The sequence below is a fragment of the Marmota flaviventris genome, chromosome 13 (genome assembly GCF_047511675.1).
Source record: "Marmota flaviventris isolate mMarFla1 chromosome 13, mMarFla1.hap1, whole genome shotgun sequence".
Lineage (NCBI taxonomy): Eukaryota > Metazoa > Chordata > Mammalia > Rodentia > Sciuridae > Marmota > Marmota flaviventris.
Window position 1 is genome coordinate 40,337,164 of NC_092510.1, and position 23,808 is coordinate 40,360,971.

Consider the following 23,808-nt stretch of genomic DNA (forward strand, 5'->3'; position numbering starts at 1 on the left):
TACATATATATATATACATATATATACACACATATATATTCAAATTTTTTAAATGCTATGGCATAAAAAGCATAGTATATTCAATTTGCTCTGCACATACATATTTTCAAGTCATACCATAGAAGTCTGAGCCTTCACGTTGACAAACCAAACTTCAAGAACAAGTGATTTACCACCTCTATGTATAAACATTCAATTACAGAAAAAGCAATGAAAATCACTACTGATAAAGTAGGTAATAGGCCCCTATATACACCCTCCTAGGTAACTCATCCTACAATTGAAAAGAGGAGAGGAAACTAATAAGTCCCAAAGCAAAGAGTACAGTGGAACTTGGGCACCTCTTTGCATAAACCCTAGTTAAACTAAAGCAAGTCCATATAAGCAGCACTAACTGGAAATACATTTCCACAACTGATTGCAGAAAACCCAGTAATTGACATAAGATAGCTGGAAATTAATCATTTTACAAATGCTACTTCTAAAATTACCTTTATGTTTGCTGCAATGCTGTCAAGAGAAGAAGCTAGAAGAAAGAGGAACAGGTGTTTGAATGACTCATTATTACCATTAGTCCTAAAACTGCTGTTACATTTATTCCACAGCAGTATATAAATTTTAGACCATGAATGAGTTATTAAAAATCTTAAATGCTCCCTTGTAAATTACACTATCACTTTTAAATCTCCATTTAGTCACTGCAATTCTATTTCTGTCTTCTTGAAGTCAAAAGTGAGGTTATAATTTAATGACACCATGTATGGGAAGGGTTAAGGTAAAGCAAACCTAAAGTGAAGCAATAAGTTCAATACCTCTATGCAGCCTTATGCAGAAAAAAACTATATTTGCCTAGATGCTCAGAACCTAAAAAAAAGTAATGTGGGTCTAAAAAAATTCATATACTCTGCCTCTTCTGCCATTTTCTTTGGTTTTTATAGGATTATATGCAGGAGCTCTTGAGTATATTGTCCAAGGTAGACACAAATGTTAAATTGAAACAATGAATACATAAGAGCTTAGAGAAATATAAAGCAGCAACGATGGAAATCATTATCACCCTAAATAAATATGAGAAGTATATAGAATACCAGAAATGCTAAGGATGATAGGAAGTGAAGTAATAAATTCACATAGAGAAAACTAAGGTGAAGTTGGATTTTTCCAGGTTGGGAAAAAAATGATTTTGAAATAAAATATTTATAAGATGATGCTGATGCCACCCTGGCTTCCCCCAGTGTGACTGGGGATTAGGCAGTAACAAGGACCTTTCCTGGATGGAAAATTCCCCCTTGCCACTGGTAATAAGAAGGAAGACTTTTTAAAAAAACGAGTTTTCAAAGTCTGGTAGTTTTCATATCTTCTGAGTCACAAATATGTGCATTTTCATCTCATCCCAGGAGCTTTCCTCTGCCACCCTGAGCTGGACAGGGCATTGGCAGTGCTAAAGTCCTTGCAACAATAGCCACAAACCTGCCCTGGGGCCTAGGAACCCCTTGCTCTGATTTTGAGCACTCCTTGCACAGAGGGCTGGCTTTTGTTCCCTCGCTTCTCAAAGTGCAGCCCATGGACTAGCAGCATCAGTATCACATGGAGACTTATTAGAAAAAAAGGATCCTGTAACCTTTCTGGAACCTTAGTTTTCCACCTGCCAGGATAAAGAAACGACAAAGGCTGAGACCTTGTGATATATGAGTCCTGTTGTATTCAAACCAGCATTAAGCCCAACTTGTCCTTCCCAGGGAAGGACATTTGCTTCTGCTTGATTTCACTGTAATAGGAAAGACAGTGCTGCTTTTACAGGCCATGTGGATGATTTCAATTCACAGAACTTAAATTAAATGTCAGAGGTGATGAAGCACTTTCTGCTTCAAACCCTATACTCTGACCTTGGTCAGCTACTATCAGACAGTCACCATGATCTAAGAATTCTGGCCTGAGTTGCCATAAAAGACTCTGCAGCCCCCTAAGAGTACAAACCTTTAAGCCTAAGACAGAGAACTCTATTGTCAGGAATGGGATAAGACCAGTCCTACCAGGAGACAAGGGAAAAGGAACCACCACAATCCCTTCCTAATCAAATAATTTTGATTACATTCAGGAATGGTTGAATGGTTGAATTGGCTACCTTGACCTTCACTATTGACATGATTCACAAATCAAAGTCAAAAGGTAAAGGACACTCAGGAATGCCTTAACCCAGCAATTCTCCATGTGTACTCCAGGAACCTCCCTAGGGGTTCCAGAGACCTTTTAAACAATTTTCAAAGTCAAATTGTTTGCATAATAATACTAAGCCATGATTTGCTCTTTTCACTTTCATTTTCTCACAATCCTAACAAAGGCTACCATGACATGTCATAATATCACTGTGCTGATGGCTAATGGAATTTGTGTTAGTGTTTTATATTTCTTAAATGTCTTAGTTTTAACTTCTAACATGCTAAATATTGATAGACATTATCCACCTCAACAAAAGCTCTTTGGATAATCAACAATATTTAAAAATGGACAAGTGTCCTGAAATCTAAAGTTTTGAGATCCCTGCCTTAACCAAACTGCTTCAGATAGAGTTGGCTCCCTCCTCACTGATAGGGAATCTTGTATAGCAAATGCTATATCTCCTGATCACCATCAATCTTTTACTCTTTCCCACTTGGAAAAAATGGCAGACAAAATAGCTTTTTTGTTAGCTATTAATGGTGCCTTTGCAAGGAGTTCACACCCAGACAGACTGCTGTCTGCTTTTTCAGCTCTGCCAAAGGACAAATGCAATACTTTGTGGGCAATAATACTCAGGACAGTCCCCTTCAATAGAAGGGGGACTATCCAATTGATGGCTTGGAGGCTTGGTTGCCTCAGCTCCATGGGAACACCCTCTGCGAACATCACAGATGGAGAGTCCTTCATAGTCAGGCCCATGGTGTCCAGTGTAACTTTTGATTCCTCAAAATGAAAGAAAATAAGTAGGATGCACTTGTTCTCATAAGAATTATGTACAGGTGTAACAAGAAACTTTAGTACCTCTTCTTATTGGAAATGGGAAGTTTGGAAACTTAGATTTTCTTCTAGACTTTCGTGAATGATGCTCTGAACTATTTTCACCAAAGGGCTTTGCACTGTCCACCTGAAAATAAAGAAAAAATAAGACTACAATCTAAAGTAGGTTTTATCCCTTATCCCTATTATCCCTATTACCTAAAAATGCCTTTCTCCTCCTCAATCATTGATTAGATAGCTCGGAAAAGAGAAAGTTGAAAAACAAAAAAATCACAGTCTCCAAGTATGTTAGAGAAACTGTTTGTCCTTGTCTTCACTGAGGCTTCATTGAAGCTAGAACATGAGGATACAGGCTACATGTTAGCATAAGGAACTAAAGTTGAACACAAATTACATTCTAATAACTGATAAGGATGGAGCAGAGTAGGAAGCAAGCAAAGCTTTATTTTGATCTTTTAAAGAGAGGACAGAGTTTCATGTTTCTAAATAGTATGAACACTGCTGGCTCAGGCAGGGATCTCTCTGAAAGCAAGGGATTGCCACAAGGTAACATTTCAGCCTTCTACATTCCCTTCCAGTCTGAGAGTATTTGTAGGTATGTTGTCTATTTGGTAGTTTCTAGCAGTAAGTTCTGACTTCCTAAAAACTAACTACTTTAACATCATCTTAACAGTACCTTGACTTTCAGACTTATTATGCCTCACTATATGTCAAATACAGAAACATTACAACTAGCAACTTTAATATCAACTTAACATATTATCAATATTTAATATTCTGGATAATAAGTCATTAACTAGAACATGGAATGATGTTTTTGAGGAGTATAAAATAATATAGAAAATTCTTTTAAAGCAATGTTCATGGTGGCTCACACCTGTAATCCCAGCAGCTCTGAGGCAGGAGGATCACAAGTTCAAAACCAGCCTAAGCAACATAGCAAGCCCCTCAGCAATTAAGCAAGAACCTGTATCAAAATAAAAAATAAAAATGGCAGGCTGGGGATGTGGCTCAATGGTTAAGCACCCCTAGGTTCAATCCCTGGCACAAAAAAAAATAAATAAATAAAAAGCAATGCTAATTAAAATATATCAGGAAATGAAGGTGTATATACACTAAATACACTAAAATTATAATTCGATAAAACCTATGAATACAAAAAAGACAGAGAAAATGAACCAAATTAAATGAAATAATGATTTTACTATGTTAGTGAGCCTATGGGTAATTTATTTTCTTGAACTTTGTCATATTTTCCATTGTTTTTATAGTACAACATTTAAAAATTGTAAAGAGATTAAGAGAACTAAAGCAATTAAATTTGCTCACTACTTCCTGCAGGATAAATTTAAAGTGCCTCTAATTAATGGCTGTGAATATGGCATATCCTTGCTTCTTCCTACAAACATATTCTCTCTGCTCTTCAAAGTATGGCTGCTGGGACACCAATCTCATTGAGAAAACCAAAGCAGTTTTCTTTTAAACTGATGAAACTTCAGTTTTGAATTGAGAGAGTACACACCAGCCTATCTTCAACTCCCAGCAGTTCACAAACTCTTGAAATATGCTCTAGGAATAATTTTTTTTAATTAAAAATAGGGATGTTGACATTTGCCAAGCAAGTTCTCTGTATGAGATACCTTTAGAGGAGCTTCCTGGAATTATTCTAGGAAAGAACATAATTTATTCACAGTTGTTACTTAATTTGAATTCCCTCTTTATTTACTACTACTCATTTGTTTTCATGGCCCAACCTTCCTTTATTCACATCATCATCTACATCCTGACCATTCCAAAGTATTCCAAAAAGTAATTTTAGGCTCACATGTCTAACCACGAAAGGAGGCTTCCCTTCTTCAGAGATTTTGAAGTTGTTTCCAAGGTTCATCTGAGCTGGTTTGTCAAGGAAGAAACGTCTGGTGGAATATGGAGAGGGCGTCCGGGGCTGAGTGCCTCTGGGCTGTCTATCAGGACTGTTCTCCTTTGGCTTTTTCTTTTTATTATTTAAGGGAAACACTGGTCGACGTGATGTGGATAAAGGCATTCGTGACTTACATCTTTCTTCCTGAAGTAATATATATATATATATATATATATACACACACATACATACACACACACACATATATATAATATATATTACAATAAAAGAAAATTTAATCTGAATATAATAGTATTTAATTGAACTTTTGAAAAATACTAGTGAAAAATGTACAAAATGATATGTTCATGGTATGATCCAAATCTTTTAAAATAGAAAAATATATGTGTATGTGTACTGAATATAATTTTTTAAGTCAAGCTTATCTCTAAATGGTAATAATTACAGGTGATGTTTGTTTTTATCTTGTCCCCTTTTTTCTTACCTGTATTTTATCATTTTCTAAAATAAATGTGATACTTTTGTTAGTTATTCATTTTAAAAGTTCACATTTAGAAGGCAGACTATAAGGAAGTTAAACAAGTTAAAATGGTAGAATGGAAGAAAAAGATAGACTGAAAAATTGTCATGAACATATCACAAATAAACTGGAGAAAATGGAGGACTAATAAAGAGAAATTTAAAAGCAATTACTATGTCTGGTAAGGTGGCATACTTGTAAGCTACCAGGGAAGCTGAGGCAGAAGAATGACAAGTTTAGATCAGACTGGGCAATTTAGTGAAACCCTATCTCAAATTAAAATAAATAGGGCTGGGGATATAAATCAATGCCCCTGGGTTTAATCCCCAGTATAGTGGGGGGAAAGTAGCTAATGCCGTCCTTAAAATTAATTACTGGTCTCCATTCTGTAAGAACTGTTAGATTTTCATAGATTAGTGGCCCTTCTAATAGTGCCCCTTAATCTGTAGTTCATAATTTCAAGGTATTTTCTACGACTACTATGAGATTAGGGATAAGCACTTTACTATTAATTTTATTCTACCTTGTCCTAAAGTATTTGAAAAAGCTTTACACTTTATCTTCATTTCTTCTCCATTCCGTTCTAGAAAGAATTTCTAATGGCTATGTGCATTAAGGTAAAAGAAAGACTGATAAAAATGAGGATGAAGAGAAATTAGGAGTGAAAAAGATGGTAGTGTGGAGGTGATGAGCACAGGTGCCCTGAGCTCTTCATACCTACTGAAGATGGACTGCAGATGCAACTCTGAAGTTAAGCCTCAGCAGAAGAAAGAAGGAAACAAAATGTTCACAAGACCACCATTTGACCCAGTTATCCCCCTCCACGGTCTATATCCCCAAAGACTTAAAAACAGCATACTACAGGGACACAGCCACATCAATGTTTATAGCAGCACAATTCACAAAAGCTAAACTGTGGAGCCAACCTAGATGCCCTGCAGAGGATGAATGGATAAAAAAAAAAAAAAAAAGTGGCACATATACACAATGGAATATTACTCAGCAATAAAAGAGAATAAAGTCATGGCATTTGCAGGTAAATGGATGGGGCTGGAGAAGATAATACTAAGTGAAGTTAGTCAATCCCCAAAAAACAAATGTTTTCTCTGATAAAAGGAGGCTGACTCATAGTGGGGTTGGTAGGGGGAGCATAGGAGGAATAGATGAATTCTAGATAGGGTAGAGGGGTGGGAGGGAAAGGGAGGGGACAGGGGATTAACAAGGATAGTGGAATGTGATAGACATCATTATCCAAAGTATATGTATAAAGACATGAATTGGTGTGAATATACTTTATATACAAACAGAGATATGAAAAAATTATACTGGATATGTGTAATAAGAATTGTAATGCATTCTGCTGTCATTTATTTTTAAAAAAATCAATTAAAAAACAAAATGTTCACAAGATCAACAAACAAACAGAACAATAACTGGTCGATTATGTCAAACTTGTGATTTTAATGTCTAAATTATCCACTTCTACACCATACCAAATACATGCCAAACATATCCACTCTAATGTGATAGGCTGAGCGAACAGTGTGAATATAGAAACCTAGCAAAAAACTTTACAGGTTTCTATTTGTTCAGTTGCATTTAAAATTTAAGTTTGTGGAAAAAATTCTGTCATTTCTATTGCTGTCTTTTGATTATACTTACATGAAATCTGTTTCTATGCAGAAACATACATTCTCGGATGGCTGTCCTTGTAGAAAACTCTAGTTTGGGAGCAATGCCCTAAAAATAAAATAGCATAAAAGAAGTAATTAAATTACTAGAAACAGTTCTTTCCATATCTCATCCTAACTTGAAATCATGCAAGAACCTAATTGCCCTTCTGTGGTTGGCATAATCCACATATATTATCTAAAATATATACATAATAAGAATAGCTAAAGACTTACATAATATGTATTATTTACTAGATCCAGAACTAAGTATGTTGAAAATATTAACTCCTCTAATCCTAACATAACTCCATGAAGCAGGTCCTAATAGATCTCCATTAGTACATGATTAAACTAATATACAGTTTGAATAACTTATCCAGTGTCCATGCTATTAGTTACTCTGTTTATCAAGGGACAATGAAATTGAATGAGATAACTAGAAGGAGGGATAGATAAAGATTCTCTTTTCTTGTCTTTGAAAAACTTGTTTTATATCTTATATCAAATATTCATATTCATCAGAATTATTTCCAAACTCAAAATGAATTTTGTTTCCTAAACTGATGCTGCTATTTTTCCTCATTACCATACTGTCTAGAAGACTGTTAAAGTACCAAGTGAAATTTAAAATACATATATATGGAAATGCAAAAAAATCCCATTTAATAAAGGAAAGAAATCTAATTATTAATGAATTGATAAATTAAGAGAATAAAATGAATAACTTCCTATAATGTTAATGGAAAAAAGTAGGAGTGGGCTGTAATAAATACAAGAGAACTAGCATCATGCACTAAGAGTGCCAACAATGAAACATAAGGACCCCTGATCTACTACTCACCAGCTCTATGATCTTCAGTACATTTCTGAAACCCCCCTAAACCAGCTTTCCATCCACACAATAGGAAAAAGAAAAGCAGAACAAAGTGCTCACAAGGTGAAGAAGGTTTTAACAAGAAAATCCATGTAATGAGTTCAGCATAGTACCTGCTATCTAGTGAGCACACAATGAACAAGAGCTATCATTAAAACTTCAGCCACAGTTTTTATTTTGTTTTTTGGAATATTTGAGAGAAACAGAGCCCTTCTTTTTACAAACTGTTTAAAATATAGTGCGATTAATGTAATTGTAAGAATTGATAGAAGTAATGTAATTGTAAGAAACTATTTCCATACATTTTTAAAATTCCTTCTCTGATGATTATGTACATTTATAAATAACTATAAACACAGCATCTTACAAGTCCTTCTTTCTGTTTATACCCATAAAGTTAAACAGATAATGTGAAAAACATAAGATAGTGTGTTTTTCCTTGTCTTGATATTCTGCTGGATTCCAGCCCAGTGTTTAAAGATGACTTGTACAGTGGCATGGGAGGCTGACGCAAGAGGATCTCAAAGCCATCTACACCACTTTAGGGAGGCCCTAAGCAACTTAGTGAGACCCTGTCTCTAAATAAAAGATTAAAAAGGGCTGGAGACATGGCTTAGTGGTTAAGTGTCTCTGAGTTCAATCCCATGTAACAAAACAAAAGACTTTTATTTAACAGAGAATTTGGGCAATATAAGAGTTTCTCTTTAAGTTTTATTCCCTTTTAATTTCTGAAAAGCGATATCCCAGTAACTCACCATAATAAAGGCAAGCATATCATAAGACCATGAGTATAATTGATACAAGATAATGATGTTGGGGAAAAAATAGTTTCAGTAATATTTGCCAAAGTCTCAAAAATATTGAAGGGCTTAAAGATACAGACATTAGGCTGGGCACGGTGGCGTATGCCTATAATCCCAGCGGCTCAGGAGGCTGAGGCAGGAGGATCACAGGTTCAAAGTCAAGCTCAGCAACTTAGTGAGGCCCTGAGCTACTTGTCTCAAAATAGAAATAAAAATGGCTGGAGATATAACTCAGTGGGTTAAGCATCCCTGGATTCAATCCCTAGTACCAAAAACAAACAAACAAAAAACCAAAACACACACACAAAAAAGAAAGATCCTTCAGTAATAACAATTAGTGGGCCTCTGTCAATTTCCCCTCTGTTAAATAAAGGCCATAAGATCTGCCTTGGCTAACTTGAGAGATGTTAGGAGAAAAATATTATGCATAAAAAGTTGAAGGCACAAAATAAATGAGAGATAACATTACCACTATTGCTTCTTTACTTAGTCGTAATTGCTATGACTAAATAAATCTTTCTGTTAATCCACAATAAGAAGAAGTTGAGATATCAATTTGCTTGTATAGCTATGTGATAATGCAACTATGTCAATGATTTAGCCTGAATGGATAATAAGACTTCCACCATCAGATCAATGGTAGAAATAAGTATAATTTGGTATCTTGAGCAGGGCATCTAAACAGGGCCCTGAACAGCAGTGAGGTACTAAGCAAGATAAAGTTATCTGTCCAAGATCAACACTGTTGAGAATAAAATGTTCATGTTCCAAGAATTTCTCTCCCAATAGAAGCCCAGATGAGCAAGATCACTTACTGGAAAACCTATGGCTGTCTTCATAAGCACCTCTCTATGTATTCCAGGATGTGAAGGTGTCAACTTGGGCTCAGGGAAAAGAAAATCTCGTGTGTTTTCTTCATAGTAGGCCAACTCTTCCCACACTAGAAAAGAAGGAGAAAAGCACAAATATGTGTATCTTCACCCACATTTAACAAAATAAAAGTTCAGACAGACTATGGCAGAGATACAAATAAGTAAAAATAGACATTTTGGTACCAGCACTTGTTTTTCAAGGGGAAAATAATTTGTACTATTTCGTTATCTCATGGATAATGTTTAACAATTCTCTCAAGTCATAACAGATTAAAGAGACTAAAGGGTTGCTCCACAAAACAGAACAAAGAAGAGAACTTATCTTTCCAACCATTCTTTCATTCTTTCCCTCACCAAATATTTACCAAGGACAAACCTTGGCCACACCCCAGGAATAGACAGGAACAAGGCAGACACACCCCTGCATACACAAAGATTACTTATTTAGATTGGGGTTCATTGTCTGCCAAACAGGGGTGCCACTGGCCCAGAGAACAGCTAAACCTGTGGTTCTCATAAGGTGGTTCTCATCAACCCCAGGGACATTCTGGTCATTTGTGAGGCATTTTATGGGCAGGAGCCAAAGGTGGTAGGGTGTCCTGCAGTGCTCACAATACTCCTGCCTCTTGGACAATGGGCTATCTGCATGATTTTCTATAGTCCTATAAGACATTCTTTCAGGCTAAAAATTGCCTGATGAATATCTGAGCCAAGACCTTAAATCTATGTTACATATAAGTACTAAGCATTTTTTGTGTGATTTTAAAATAAACTGAATTTTCTAAGAATGCGGGTATAGCATATATCAAGGAAAAATTTTACTTTGTATTGTTTGAATCTTCATCAAGACCTGTCTGGCATTTTGAAAACCATGTCACATTTAAATACCTCACTATGCTCAGTTTTATGAACTGACATGCATATCATTTTATTATAAACATCTGTCCTTTTATTTTTCCCTTATATTACAGTTGGAATATTATATTGATTTTCTTTCCACTTGCCTTCCCAGACATGATCCAGCTTATGATCCACAACAACTGATGATGAATCGTCCCTCAATCTTCCCTCCTCTGCAATGTATTCCCCACAGATTATGCTATTCCTTCCTTCTCATTGTGTTGAGATCCTATTCATCTTTCAAGCTTCATCCTAAATGCATTATAGTTTCTTCATCCTAACAGGCCCGAACCAGAAGTCATATTTTCCCAAAAAAATTCAGCTCTCCATTAGCAAGTTCTGTCGACTCTATCTCCAAAGTAAATCTAAAATCTGCTTCCTTTGCTTCATCTTTATAGTTACCACCCTAACTCCATGCCCCACCCCTTAACCTCTCTCCTGGGTCACTGCTATGGCCGCCTAGGTGATCCCCTGGCTTCCATCGCCCACCAAACCTATTCTCCACACTCTGTGTTATTTTAAGTACATCAAACTGTGCCTTTCATCTGCTTAAAACCTTCCAATAGTCTTCCCAAATATTAAAATAAAACTTAAGCAACTTACCCCAGCCTTCAAGACTCTACATAATCAGGCCTCTCGTCACCTTCTCCTACTTTATTTATTATCCTCCCCCTGGGTTGTTTCCTGTCATCACTGCTGCCCATCCTTGCTGTCCCTCAAACATACTAAGTTCGCCTCTATTACAGAATTTTGTCCTACTGTTCTCCCTGTAGTATTCCTCCCCCTAGCCCTTGAATGGCTGGCTCCCTCCTATCAAATGATAGACTTGACTTAAGTATCATCTCATCAGAAAGTTAGCAACTCAGCCCAAAGGGGTGTTCCACATTACATCACTCTATTTTATTTTTGATATCACATTTATCACTGTTGTTGTTGTCGTTGTTCATGTATTTATTCATGATCTGCTTCCTCTATGAAAACACTGACTTTGTCTTTTCTGTTCACTATTCTATTGACAGGGCTGCCCCTAAAAAGGTGTGAACTCAGGGCAGTTCAACAATTACAGGGCAGACTAAGACAATCATCTCTAAAAAGGAGTCACAATGTCAGCATCTTTCACAGACCCCTTGAATTATCGTTAAAGACAAACTTTTTTAAATATCTTTATTTCTATTTGTTTATTTTTATGTGGTGCTGGGGACCAAACCCAGGGCCTCATGCATGCAAGGCAAGCGCTCTACCACTGAGCTACAACCCCAGCCCTAAAGACAAACATTTTAAAACTGAATTCCAAAGATGTTCAGAGAAGAACAGTAAAGTATAGCATACTGGATGCTGTCTTCAGAACTACAGAACAACATAATTCTAACACAGTGAATACTTGATAAATGCAATCCTCATATTCATTCAAGAAAATGAATGAGTTTTTTTGTGTATGTGATTCTGTGGACTTAACCCAGGGACACTCTTCCACTGAGCTGTATCCCCAGTCCTATTTGATTTGATTTAATTTAATTTAATTTAAGACAGGGTCTTGCTGAGTTGCCCAGTCTGAACTTAAATTTCCAATTCTATCTCAGTCTCCCAAGTAGATGGGATTACATTTATTTTTCAATGATTTTTTTCATTCATTATTCAAGAAATATTTGTTGAGAACCTACTATGTGCCAAGAGTACTAAAGAATGGATATATACAGGTGAACAAGATAAACACAATTCCTGACCTTCTGGAGTCTGTAGTCCACAAGTGCTAATACATTAAATATTACTAACACATTAAAAATAATATATTTAAAATTAATGCACCAAAACCTCAAAAAATAAATGTATAGTTAAAAGTTGTAAGTGCTGGGCTGGGGTTGTAGCTCTGTAGTAGAGCACTTGCCTCGCACATTTGAGGCACTGGATTCAATCCTCAGCACCACATAAAAATAAATAAACAAAATAAAGATATTGTGCCCATGTATAACTAAAAAACATTTTTTAAAAAAGAGTTATAAGTGGGAGTGAAAAGAAGTAGATTCCATGGAAGTCAATTACTGGGAGTAAAGAGATAAAGAGGAGGTGAGGAGACAGGTGGGCAGGTGAGTACAATTCTGAGATCAGTCTTCTGCTTCGTTTACTAGTCTTATCCCAGGCTCCTTTTTCATTAGTGCTCCCTTTACAGTGTTCTCTGTGACAGGTGTGACCTCTCCACCCTTGTTGGCCCAAAACAGACTCTTCCTCCAACTGAACAATGAAGTACAACATAAAAATGGGAAGTGGTGTACCAGTTTCCTTCCCTATCACTAGCAACACAAAAGCAGCTTTCTACTGAAGGCTGTGGCCCACTGGATAAAAACTCAGGTTCCAGAGTCAGTAAAAGTTGGCTTCAAATCCCTGCTTCACCACCTATCAGCTATGTGACCCTAGGTAATTATGCAAATGTTATAACTTCAGCTTTCTCTTTAGGTAAATATACAAATCATCCTAGTTACCTAACCTTAGGGGTACTGTAAGGACAAATGACAAAACACATGTAACATGAAGCAGAGCATCTGACATTACCTGTCATTGTCATGACTGCTCCCCAAAACCTGCCTAAGGGTTGTCCCAGCGCTACTCTGGTCTCTGTGAACATGGTTACATTCCTGATGGGAACAAATACCTAGATGTGTGGTATGAAATAGGCTTTTCCTTTGTCCTCTTACCTTTCAAATGTTTTCAGCTAGTTCTTGTCACTGCATCCAAAATGACAACACTAAATTATTATTTCTATATGCAGCAAGAATTTAGATTAAAATAAGAGGTCAAAGAAGTGGAAGTGAGCTCATCTACTACATTCGGAATAATAAGATTAAAAATAGACCAAGGGGCTGGGATTGTGGCTCAGCGGTAGAGAGCTCGCCTAGCACGGGCGGGACCCGGGTTCGATCCTCAGCACCACATAAAAATAAAGGCATTGTGTTGTGTCCATCTACACCTAAAAAATAAATATTTTTTTAAAAATAGACTGAAACAATTTAGAAAAATAAATAGAAGGCTATAAAACTTCTTAATACAGTTTCTCTGGTTTGGTCATTTTCCAGACACCCAAACTGCCACCAAGTGTGAAAATGTCAGCATATTAAGGGGAAGTTACAACAAGAGTCAAAGTTATGAATAATGAACTCATTCACAGGCTGAGCAAGTCTCAGGACAAATGAAGTGTTTGAAAGAACTCAGTGTTCTCCATAGGCTAATGGCATAGATAGTAGCATCATCTAACCAAAAAAAGAAAAAAAAAGGAAATGAATGTGTCTTTAAGAAGAACAATAATTTTAATAACATTGGTTTTTAGAAATCTTTAACATCTATGGAGCATATCAGAATTGACAGTATGATTCTAGAGAGAGAATATAATTTGATTCTCTCTCTACAGACAGGGAAACTGAAGCTCTCAGAATTTAAGACATTTCATGATGCCCACATGGCAAAGTAAGAATTCAAAAGCAGTTCAGCTGAGGCAAACAAAGTAAATGAAGTAAACGAAACTGAAGACTAATCTTAGAATTATACTCACCTTCCCACCTGTTTCCCACCTACTCTTTATCTCTTTACTCCCAGTAATTGACTTTCATAGAAACTACTTTCCGTGCTGGCACCTAGTGAACACAACTGGTGAAGTATAAAATCAAGCTCTGATTAAGTAAATGGGTGCCCATTAAAATAGGATTTTACAGTTATACTGAATATACATGGATTACCCAAAGATAAGGTATTTGCTTAGGAGATTAATAAAAAGTACCGAGCTCACTGTCAAACAGGATTACACTGCCCCCCTGTGTCCATAGCATCTTTGTAAACTAAGAGCCAAAGGGATCATTAATTTTTGGAAGCAAAATCACTGGACTTCTTCATTCTTTAGCATAAAGCCATATGCAAATCTTAGTAACACTATTTGTATTCCTATTCTAATGGGAAAATGTCTTTCCATGGTTAAGTGAAAGAGAAGCAAAAAGTAACAAACAATAAAGTAATATATACAGCAAAATACAGCAAGATAACAAATCAGCCAAAGAAAAATTGGTCTAAATGTAGCCTGTGTGACCCCACAGTGCAGCCCACACAAGACTTTAAGCAAGAGGTTAGTATCAAGGACTGCAGATCCAGAGGGCTCACTACCTCCAATTAGTGCCTGGAGTCACTAGTATCATACTAGAAAGACTGGCACAGGGTAGACACATGTGAAGTATACCCTCAATAACATATGCTGAACAATTAATCAGTTAATCTGCATGGCATCTGTAGCTGAGTGAAATTGTTATTTTGAGTAATTTAAACTTAATTCCACTAAAATTATAATCTGAAATTGGAGGATTGTGGACAAAAAGAAAACAAGCATAATAAGGCTCCCACTTTGCATATGATTAACTTGTGAGTTAGAACCAGTATGGATGCACTCAGCTTAAATATTCTCCAATCATCATTATTTACAGACAACTATTTTCATAGCCTTCTCAAAAATGGATTTTGGTCACATAAAAAATATGCAGCGGTTCAACATGAATTAAATTTTAAAAGCAGTTGCAAATGCACATATTTAACGTACACCACATCTACAAAAATATAGTGTGCACCTCACATATTCAGTATGTAGAGGTGTGTGCATGTGTTATTTTAAGGTTGGTTAAATATACTAAATGCATGATATATACCAAATGCATTTTAAAAGATCTAAAAACATATGCAACTAATTGTTAATGAAGTATCTGTTAGGAGTTGTTGATGAATGAGTCTATATACTTCTATGTTAATTAAATTTTGTACAGTGAGGTATTTAGGTAATTTTTAATTTTTAATTCATGCAAAATTAAATAAGACCAAAATAAGCATACTTCTACCTTATTAGTATATTAAAATATAACTTGCCACTTAGCAGTGATATATGTTTGAACATAAAATTAGGTCAAGTAAGAAAAAAAACTTATGGAAAAAAACTCAATGGCCTGATTTTTAGCCTGTCACTTTTTGGCTGAAAAACCTTCACTAAGAATTTCTGAACAGCAGGTAGGAGGCATCTATCTGCTCTGTTCTGTCTGCCTTAAAAAGTAACGACATATCCAAGAGTGTCTATCCCTAAATTCAGACAGAGTGGGGTTCTTTTCTGTTTGCAGGGGCTGACCAAGAAGTAGAAGAAAGAACTATAGCTGCCTGGGTCTACATCACTTCACAGGGGCCCTTGACTTGCTCTGGTGATATATCATTATGGGTAGGAATATGATCCTCACTCAAAATCCTCCACTGCCCCCATTCTTTAGCTGAGGCATCTGCCAGGTTCACTTTCCCTCTCTCATGCTCTCTTAAGAAAAAGGAACGTTCACATGTAAAATACCAAAACACTGAATCAAAAAAGAGGAAATATGTATGTATTGACTATAACTAACTAAAGACATAGGTTAAAATGTCAGGACTTTGCAACCAAACACCACAATTAATCAAGGACATTGACAGTTACTTAATATAGAAGAAAAGGAAGCAAATAATTCACAATATAGTAAAATGGAAATTTTTAAGAAGCCAATTTCAAATGTAGGATTTTCACAAATCACCTTTTTTTAAAAGGGGCTATAAAACATGGTAAAATATATCTTAAAGAAATTATTGTAGGAACGATAGTAGAATGAATTGGACATTATTACCCTATGTGCATATATGATTACATGACCTGTATAACTCTACATCATGTACAATCAAAAGAATTATGGAGTTATACTCCACTTAAGTATAAATGTGTCAAAATGCATTTTACTGTCATGTATGACTAATTAGAACAAATTAAAAAATCAATCTAAAAAAATAAATTATTACACATTTTGTAAACACAGTAAATCCAAATGACAATATTCAGCTGGACCTTATTATCTGCTGGATATGGGGAATGGGTATGCTCTGCCTTGTAGATGCAGATGTAGCAGTGAACCTTATGGGTGATCAGTTAACCCCAGATTCACAAGGCACAGTTTAATTTAGTAATTCTACTCTTCATAAATAAACCAAGGAAAAATAATTTTTATAAATATGTGAAAGACAAAATCTAAATGCTCAATAAAATGTAAGGATAACACTATGGAAAATAGATATTGAAAAATTTTAAATTATGGGTAACTAGGTGAACTAGGTAGAATAAGAAAATCCAACCCAAAATATTGCAGATATTCTGTTTATAGCCCTTTAAAAACACAAGTAAATTAATTAAGGTTTTCATGGCTATCAAAAATCAAGGTATAGATTATCATTAGAAATGATGGAATATTATTCAGACTTAATGAAATCCTGTCATTAGCAGGAAAAAATGAATGAAACTGGATGACATCATGCTAAGAGAAATAAGTCAAGACACATAAAGAAAAGTGTTATAGTTTCTCTCTCTGATGTGGAAACTAAAAAAAAAAGTGAACCTGGCAATGGCCGCAGTGGTGTACACCTGAAATTCCATCGACTTGGGAACTGAGGCAGGAGGATCACAAGTTCAAGACCAGCCTCAGCAACTTAGCAAGACCCAAAGCAATTTAGTGAGACCCTGTCTCAAAATAAAAAATAAAAAGGGCTGGGTATGTGGCTCAGTGGTTAAATGTCCCTGGGTTCAATTTCCAGTACTAAAAAGGAAAAAAAAAAAAGACAATAAAACAGGGGCATAAAATGAGGAAAATCTAATTTTCCTTTTTCCTTTCTAGCTTCTATACATGAGAGAAAACATACAACTGACCACTGACTTTTTGAGTTTGACTTTTTAACAAGAATAGAATATGTATATAACACACATAAAAAGTCTGTAACAATGTGCTCTAATCACAGAGAAATACCAAGAAACATGCTTAATGGTTCTTTCAGGATGATGTGATTTTTGGATCCTTTTTGTAAGTAAAGACTATGAAGTTATTTTCATCTCAGGAAAGAAAAAAACAGAAATGTGTAAATAGCAAAGATCAAAGATCACAAGAGAATTTTCTGGGTTTTAGATTCTCTCTGTCTCTCTCCTCTCTCTCTCTTTCTCTTTCACACACACACACACACACACACACACACACACACACACACACCATAGAGATATAAAGCCCTAAAATCACAGAGCCATGCTCAAAGACTATTTATGAGATTAGCTGGTTGTACCCTCTTGGACCAGCTCAGGTCTCAAGACTCAATGCAAAAGCATCAGAGAATGGGTTCCTCCTAGAGTCCCATGATTGTAGCAGAGGGGTCACAAACTTTTTCTATAAAGGAACAGATAGTAAATCTTTTAGGCTTTGCAGGCCATCTGGTTACAACTACTCAACTCTGTCACTGTGCTGTGAAAGAGCTACAAGTAATACTTAAACATGAATGTGGCTATGTTCCAGTAAAACTTTCTTTTAGATGATAAAATCTGAATTTCATATAATTTTCACATTACTAAATATTCTTCTCTTGAAAATTTTTATTCAACCATCTAAAAATGTTGAAAAACCATACTCAGTTTGGCAGTTTCCCAAAAAGTTTGACAGATTTATTGTATAATGTAGAAAACCACACTCACCCAAGAGAACTAAAAGAAATACACAATGATGTGTATGTGAATGTTCATAACAACACTATTTATAATCTCCCAAAAGTGGAAACAACTCCAATTTTTATCAACATATACATGTATAAACAAAACATGGTGAGTATACAAGAGTATTATTTGGGCATAAAGAGGAATTAAGGTCTGATACATGTTACAACATGCCTAAACCTTGAAAATATTAGGCTAAATGAAAGATCCAGACCTAAAAAGCCACATAGTGTAGCTTTCCATTTATATGAAATTCTAGAATTGGCAAATCAATTGAGACATAAAGTAGATGAGCAGTGCTCAGGGGCTAGACGGAAGAGGGAATGAGGAATAACTGCTGTGTATGGGGTTTATTTCTGGGGTGACAAAAAATGTCCTGGAATTGTCAACAGATTGGCAGAGGAGAAGTATATATTATGTACACTTTTTAAAAACTTTTTTCTACATTTTTATTGATGCATTATAGTTGTTCATATTGATGGAATTTGTTATTACATATTCACACATGCACACAATATAACAATATCATTTGGCTAATATCACTTCCTAACTTTTCCCCTCTCCCTCTCTGCCTCCCACCCCTTGCTCCCTTTGGTCTACTGATCGCCCTTTGATTTTTAGGAGATCCACCCTGACCTTTGTTTCCTTTTTCCTTTCTAGCTTCTATACATGAGAGAAAACATACAACTGACCATTGACTTTTTGAGTTTGACTTATTTCTCTGAACAAGATGGTCTCTAGTTCCATTTATTTTCCTGCAAAGGCCATAATTTCATTTTGCTTTATGGCTGAATAAAACTTCATTGTGCATATATACCACATTTTCTTTATCCATTCTTCCATTGATAAGACACCTTTGGCTGATTCCATATATACTTTTTAATTCTCACCACAACCCCAAGATATAACAGCTATCCTCTAATTTTATGAATGAGACAACTAAATCTCAAAGAGAAAAACACAGTAAGGTCACATATATAAACATATAAGCATAAGAAGTTATATGTTATATAAAGGCTCAGTGTTTAAATGCCAGTCCCCATTTTGTCATGTAAAAATCCTCTTAAAATTAAGTTGGTGTAGAAATGCATTTCTGGCACATTACCTGGAGGCACTAGCTGTATTAACTCAAACCTGGCTAGGAAGCCTAAAAAGGAAAACAGTGGAATTTTAATACTTCAAAAAATTGTCAGAGTTTTTTATTAAATATTTTAATTTTATAAATTAAACTACCATAACACTTCATTTACATTATTAATAACAACAATGCAGCTAGCCCTCTATATTTATAGGTTCTATTTCCATAGGTTCCCCATCCACATATTCAACCAACTGCGGATAGAAAATATTTCTAAAAATGCATCAGTACTAAACATGTACAGACATATTCTTGTCATTATTCCCCAAACAATACAGAATAACAACTATTTACACTGCATTTAAGTAATATGGCTATGATTTAAATATATGGGAGGGTGGGTATAGGTTATAAGTCAATACTGTATCATTCGTTATAAGGAAATTGCATATTGGTGGGTTTGGGGATTCTTTGAGGTCCTGGAACCAATTTCCCATGGATATCAAGGAACAATTATAATTAAAAATAAGTGCCACACCAACAAGGTCTCAGGTGTCAATAAGTCGAGGGAGTAGAATAAGAATATCTGAGTTATAAAAATATCGTTTCAACTCCAGGAAAGTACAGACAAAACATGTAATATTTTGTCTCTTAAAAATGTATTCATGAGGGCTGGGGTTGTGGCTCAGCGGTAGAGTGCTCGCCTAGCACATGTGAGGCCCTGGGCTCGATCCTTAGCACCACATAAAAATAAACAAATAAAATAAATGTATTGTGTCCAACTACAAGTAAAAAATAAATACTTAAAAAAAAAGTGTATTCATGCCTGGTGCGGTGATGCAGGCCTGTAATCTCAGCAGCTGGGGAGGCTGAGACAGGAGGATCAAGAGTTCAAAGCAACCCTCATCAATGGCAAGGCACTAAGCAACTCAGTGAGACCTTGTGTCTAAATAAAATACAAAATAGTGGTGGGGATGTGGCTCAGTGGTCGAGTTCCCCTGAGTTAAATCTCTGGTACCAAAAAAAAAAAGTGTTTTTATAAGAGCATCAAAATGGGGGGCTGGGGATATAGCTTAGTCGGTAGAGTGCCTGCCTTGCATGCACATAGGCCCTGGGTTCAATCCCTAGTACCACCAAAAAAAAAAAAAAAAGGAGCATTAAAATGTGTACTTTTCATCTTAAAAATTCAAAATCTAATTGTGACCCATTAACATAAAAGTTTATCTTACCGAAGACAGTGTACCAATGACTATATAAATTAAAACATAAAATAAAACTTTATTATTATTTGAGTTCAAAATACATTTAGAAATAATGATCTAATCTATAGTATCTCTAGAGGCAAGAATAAAACTCAAATCATAAAGGTGAATTAAAACAAATGGTATTACAATACAAAATTAATAAAGATAATAATTCCCACAAAATAATATTAGAAGTAAAAACATTTTAAAATAGATAATAGAAATAAATTCTCACTTTGTAGATTTATGAAAAATATGCATTCATAAAAATAGATTTATGAATGCATAAGAACAAAATTTAAATTCCAAGAAACTAGCCAGATGTTGAGGCACACTCCTGTAATCCCCGTGGCTCGGGAGCCTGAGACAGGAGGATCATGAGTTCAAAGCCAGCCTCAGCAAAAGCGAGGCGCTAAGCCACTCAGTGAGACCGTGTTTCTAAATAAAATACAAAATAGGGCTGGGGATGTGGCTCAGTGGTTGAGTGTTCCTGAGCTCAAGCCCCAGTACCCCAAATAAATAAATAAATATAAATTCCAAGAAACTTAAAAACCAAGATAGCCTGAAATTTCACTCCAACAGTTCCATTAAGCACTTAATTTGTTTTAGGTTCAAAATTCCTTGTATTCAATTAATTCTCACCACAACTCAAAGAGTCTAATAACAGCTATCTTCTAATTTTATGAATGAGACAACTAAATCTCAAAGAAAAAAGCATAGCAAGGTCACATGGCTAACACTGACAGAGCTCTACAGGAACCCACGCAGTCTATTCCCAGGGCTAGTGTTCTTACCCACAAGATGTTTCACTGAAAATCCCATTCTTCCAAAGAACAAGTACATTAGGATACTTTATAAAATACCTACAGCTTTTAATTGCCTACTAGCAATGAAACACCTCCATTTAGATCTTACACTGACACTCTAAACTCAATCTGTCCAAAGTTAAACTCCCTCCACCAACTCTTCTTTCTGACTTTCTAGTCTTAGTGAATAGCATAAATAGGATCCAGGGTTTTCTCTAGATGCTGTGAGTTTTGAGCACACCCACATCCCATCAACTCCTTCAAAGTTTCATTTACTGTTTCTGATGATCATAACCTTTGATTCCTGTAGATTTTCTATTTATTCTACACCTGGCTTTCTGAACCCCTGTTTTACTGTTGTACTATTCTGTTTCAGAACATTTGTTCAGTGGCCTCTAACCTGCACTATCTGTGGACACAGACTCATTAGATGCATAATTTCAAATTTCTTTTTTTTAAATATATATTTATTTTAGTTGTAAACTGACCTTTATTTTATTTATATATAGTACTGAGACTCGAACCCAGGGCCTCACACATGCTAGGCAAGTGCTCTATCACTGAGCCACAACCCTAGCCCCTCAAATTTCTTAATCCACCTCTTATGTTGGCCGGATACCTAGCCTGCTCCTGATTCTGTCCTCTTTCCAGCACTGCCTCAGGTCACCTAGCATTTAATTCTTATTATTTCTCTATGATATTCTGCTATTACCTATGACCTTGGTCCTAATTCTTTCAACTGAATAAATCTCAGTTGAAAAATTCATAAAGATTAAGAAAGTGGTTGTTGGTTACCTACTAATGAATCTTTCATATTAATACATTGGGGAAAAAAGAGCAAACTAAATCTAAAGCAAACAGAAGGAAGAAGATAATGAAGGATAAGAAGAAATTAATAAAATAAAGAACAGAAAAACAATAAAGTCGAATGAATCCAAAAGCTGGTTCTTTAGAAATCAACAAAACTGAGAAACCTTTAGTTAAATTCATCAAGAAAAGGGATAAGATTCAAATTACTAAAATCAGAAATGAAAGAGAGGATATTACTACTGATCATAAAGAAATAGAAAGGACTGTAACGCAATACTATGAACAACTTTATGATAACAAATTAGATAATGAAATGGAAAAATTCCTAGAAAGATATAATCTATCAAAACTGGTTCAAGAAGAAATAGAAATACTGAAGAGACCTACAACAAGCAGAAAGAGGGGCTGGGGTTGTGGCTCAGTGGTAGAACTTGCCTAGCATGTGCGAGGCCCTGGGTTCGATCCTCAGCACCATATAAAAATAAATAAAATAAAAGTATTTTGTCCAATACAACTAAAAAAATTTTAAAAAATTAAAATAAAACAAGCAGAAACATTAAATCTGTAATTGAAAAACAATCTGAAGACAAGTTCAGGCCCAGGTGGCTTCACTGGTGAATTCTACCAAAAGTTTAAAGAAAATTAATACTAATAAACTAAAGAGGAAAAAACATTTCCCAGGCTGTGGGTGTGGCTCAGTGGTAGAGTGCTTACCTAGCATGTGTGAGACATTGGGTTCAATCCTCAGCACTACATAAGAAGACAAATAAACAAAATAAAGATAGTGTGTCCATCTACAACTAAAAATAAAATAAAATAAATTTTTTAAAAATCCCAACTCATTCTATGAGGGTAGTATTAGCAAAACTTGACCAAGATATCACCAGAAAACAAAACTGTCAACCAGTATCTCTTTATGACTGTAGATCCCAAAATCCTCAACACAATCCTAGCACATCAAATAACGCAATATATGGAAAGGACTGTATGCCATAATCAAGTGAAATTTATTCCAGGAATGTAAAATTGGCTAAATGTCTGAAAACAAATAAACATATGAACAAAATAAAGGATTAAAAAGCATGTGATAAAATTTAACATTCTTTTGTAATTAAAGAAAAAAATCTGGGCTGGGGACATAACTCAGTTGGTAGGTAGAGTGCTTACCTCGCATGCACAAGGCCCTGAGTTAATCCTTAGCACCACAAAGAAAAAAAAAAAAAAAAGACAACATATAAACTAGGAACAGAAGGAAGCTTCCTCAATCTGATATAGGGCATCTATAAAAAATTGACATGTAACATCACTTTTATTGTTTTTATTCAATATTGTTCTGTAAACTCTAGTCAGGGCATTAGACAAGAAAATGAAATAAAATGCAGACAGACTATAAAGGAAGAAATAACGTTATTTCCATTTGTAGACAATCTAATTTTGTGTGTATAAAATCATAAAAAATAAATAAATAAACAAAAACTAGAATCAATAAATGAGTTTGGCACATTTGCAGAATATAATATCAGAGAATAATTTAGCTAAATTTCTATACACTGAAATAAACAATCTAAAAATGGAAAAAAATTAAATTTAATTTACAACAGCATCAAAAAGAATAAAATACTTAAAACTTAACAAAAGGAATGCAAGAATTGTACACTGAACATTATAAACATTGAAAATAAGCTTAAAATGACCTAAATAAATGGAAACACATCCCATGTTCATGATTGGAAGACTTAATATTGTTAAGAGGGTAATATTCCCCAAATTGATCTATAGATTCAATGAAATCCCTAT

The 23,808-nt window shown here is 35.2% G+C and overlaps 1 protein-coding gene across 3 annotated transcripts in view; it reads right to left on the bottom strand.

The window, feature by feature from the left end:
- The window catches only part of Spata6l (spermatogenesis associated 6 like), a 54,446-nt gene that overhangs the window by 21,396 nt on the left and 9,242 nt on the right, over positions 1 to 23,808 (bottom strand). For 2 of the 3 annotated variants that reach the window (XM_071600609.1, XM_071600606.1), the window contains exons 4-9: positions 19,179 to 19,220; positions 9,565 to 9,689; positions 7,062 to 7,139; positions 4,823 to 5,062; positions 3,022 to 3,124; positions 492 to 526 (exon numbers count right to left, since the gene is read on the bottom strand). In XM_071600609.1, the coding sequence (XP_071456710.1) occupies positions 492 to 526; positions 3,022 to 3,124; positions 4,823 to 5,062; positions 7,062 to 7,139; positions 9,565 to 9,689; positions 19,179 to 19,220 (623 nt within the window). The remainder of the gene's footprint in view (positions 1 to 491; positions 527 to 3,021; positions 3,125 to 4,822; positions 5,063 to 7,061; positions 7,140 to 9,564; positions 9,690 to 19,178; positions 19,221 to 23,808) is intronic. The other variant, XM_071600607.1, reaches the window with a different exon arrangement.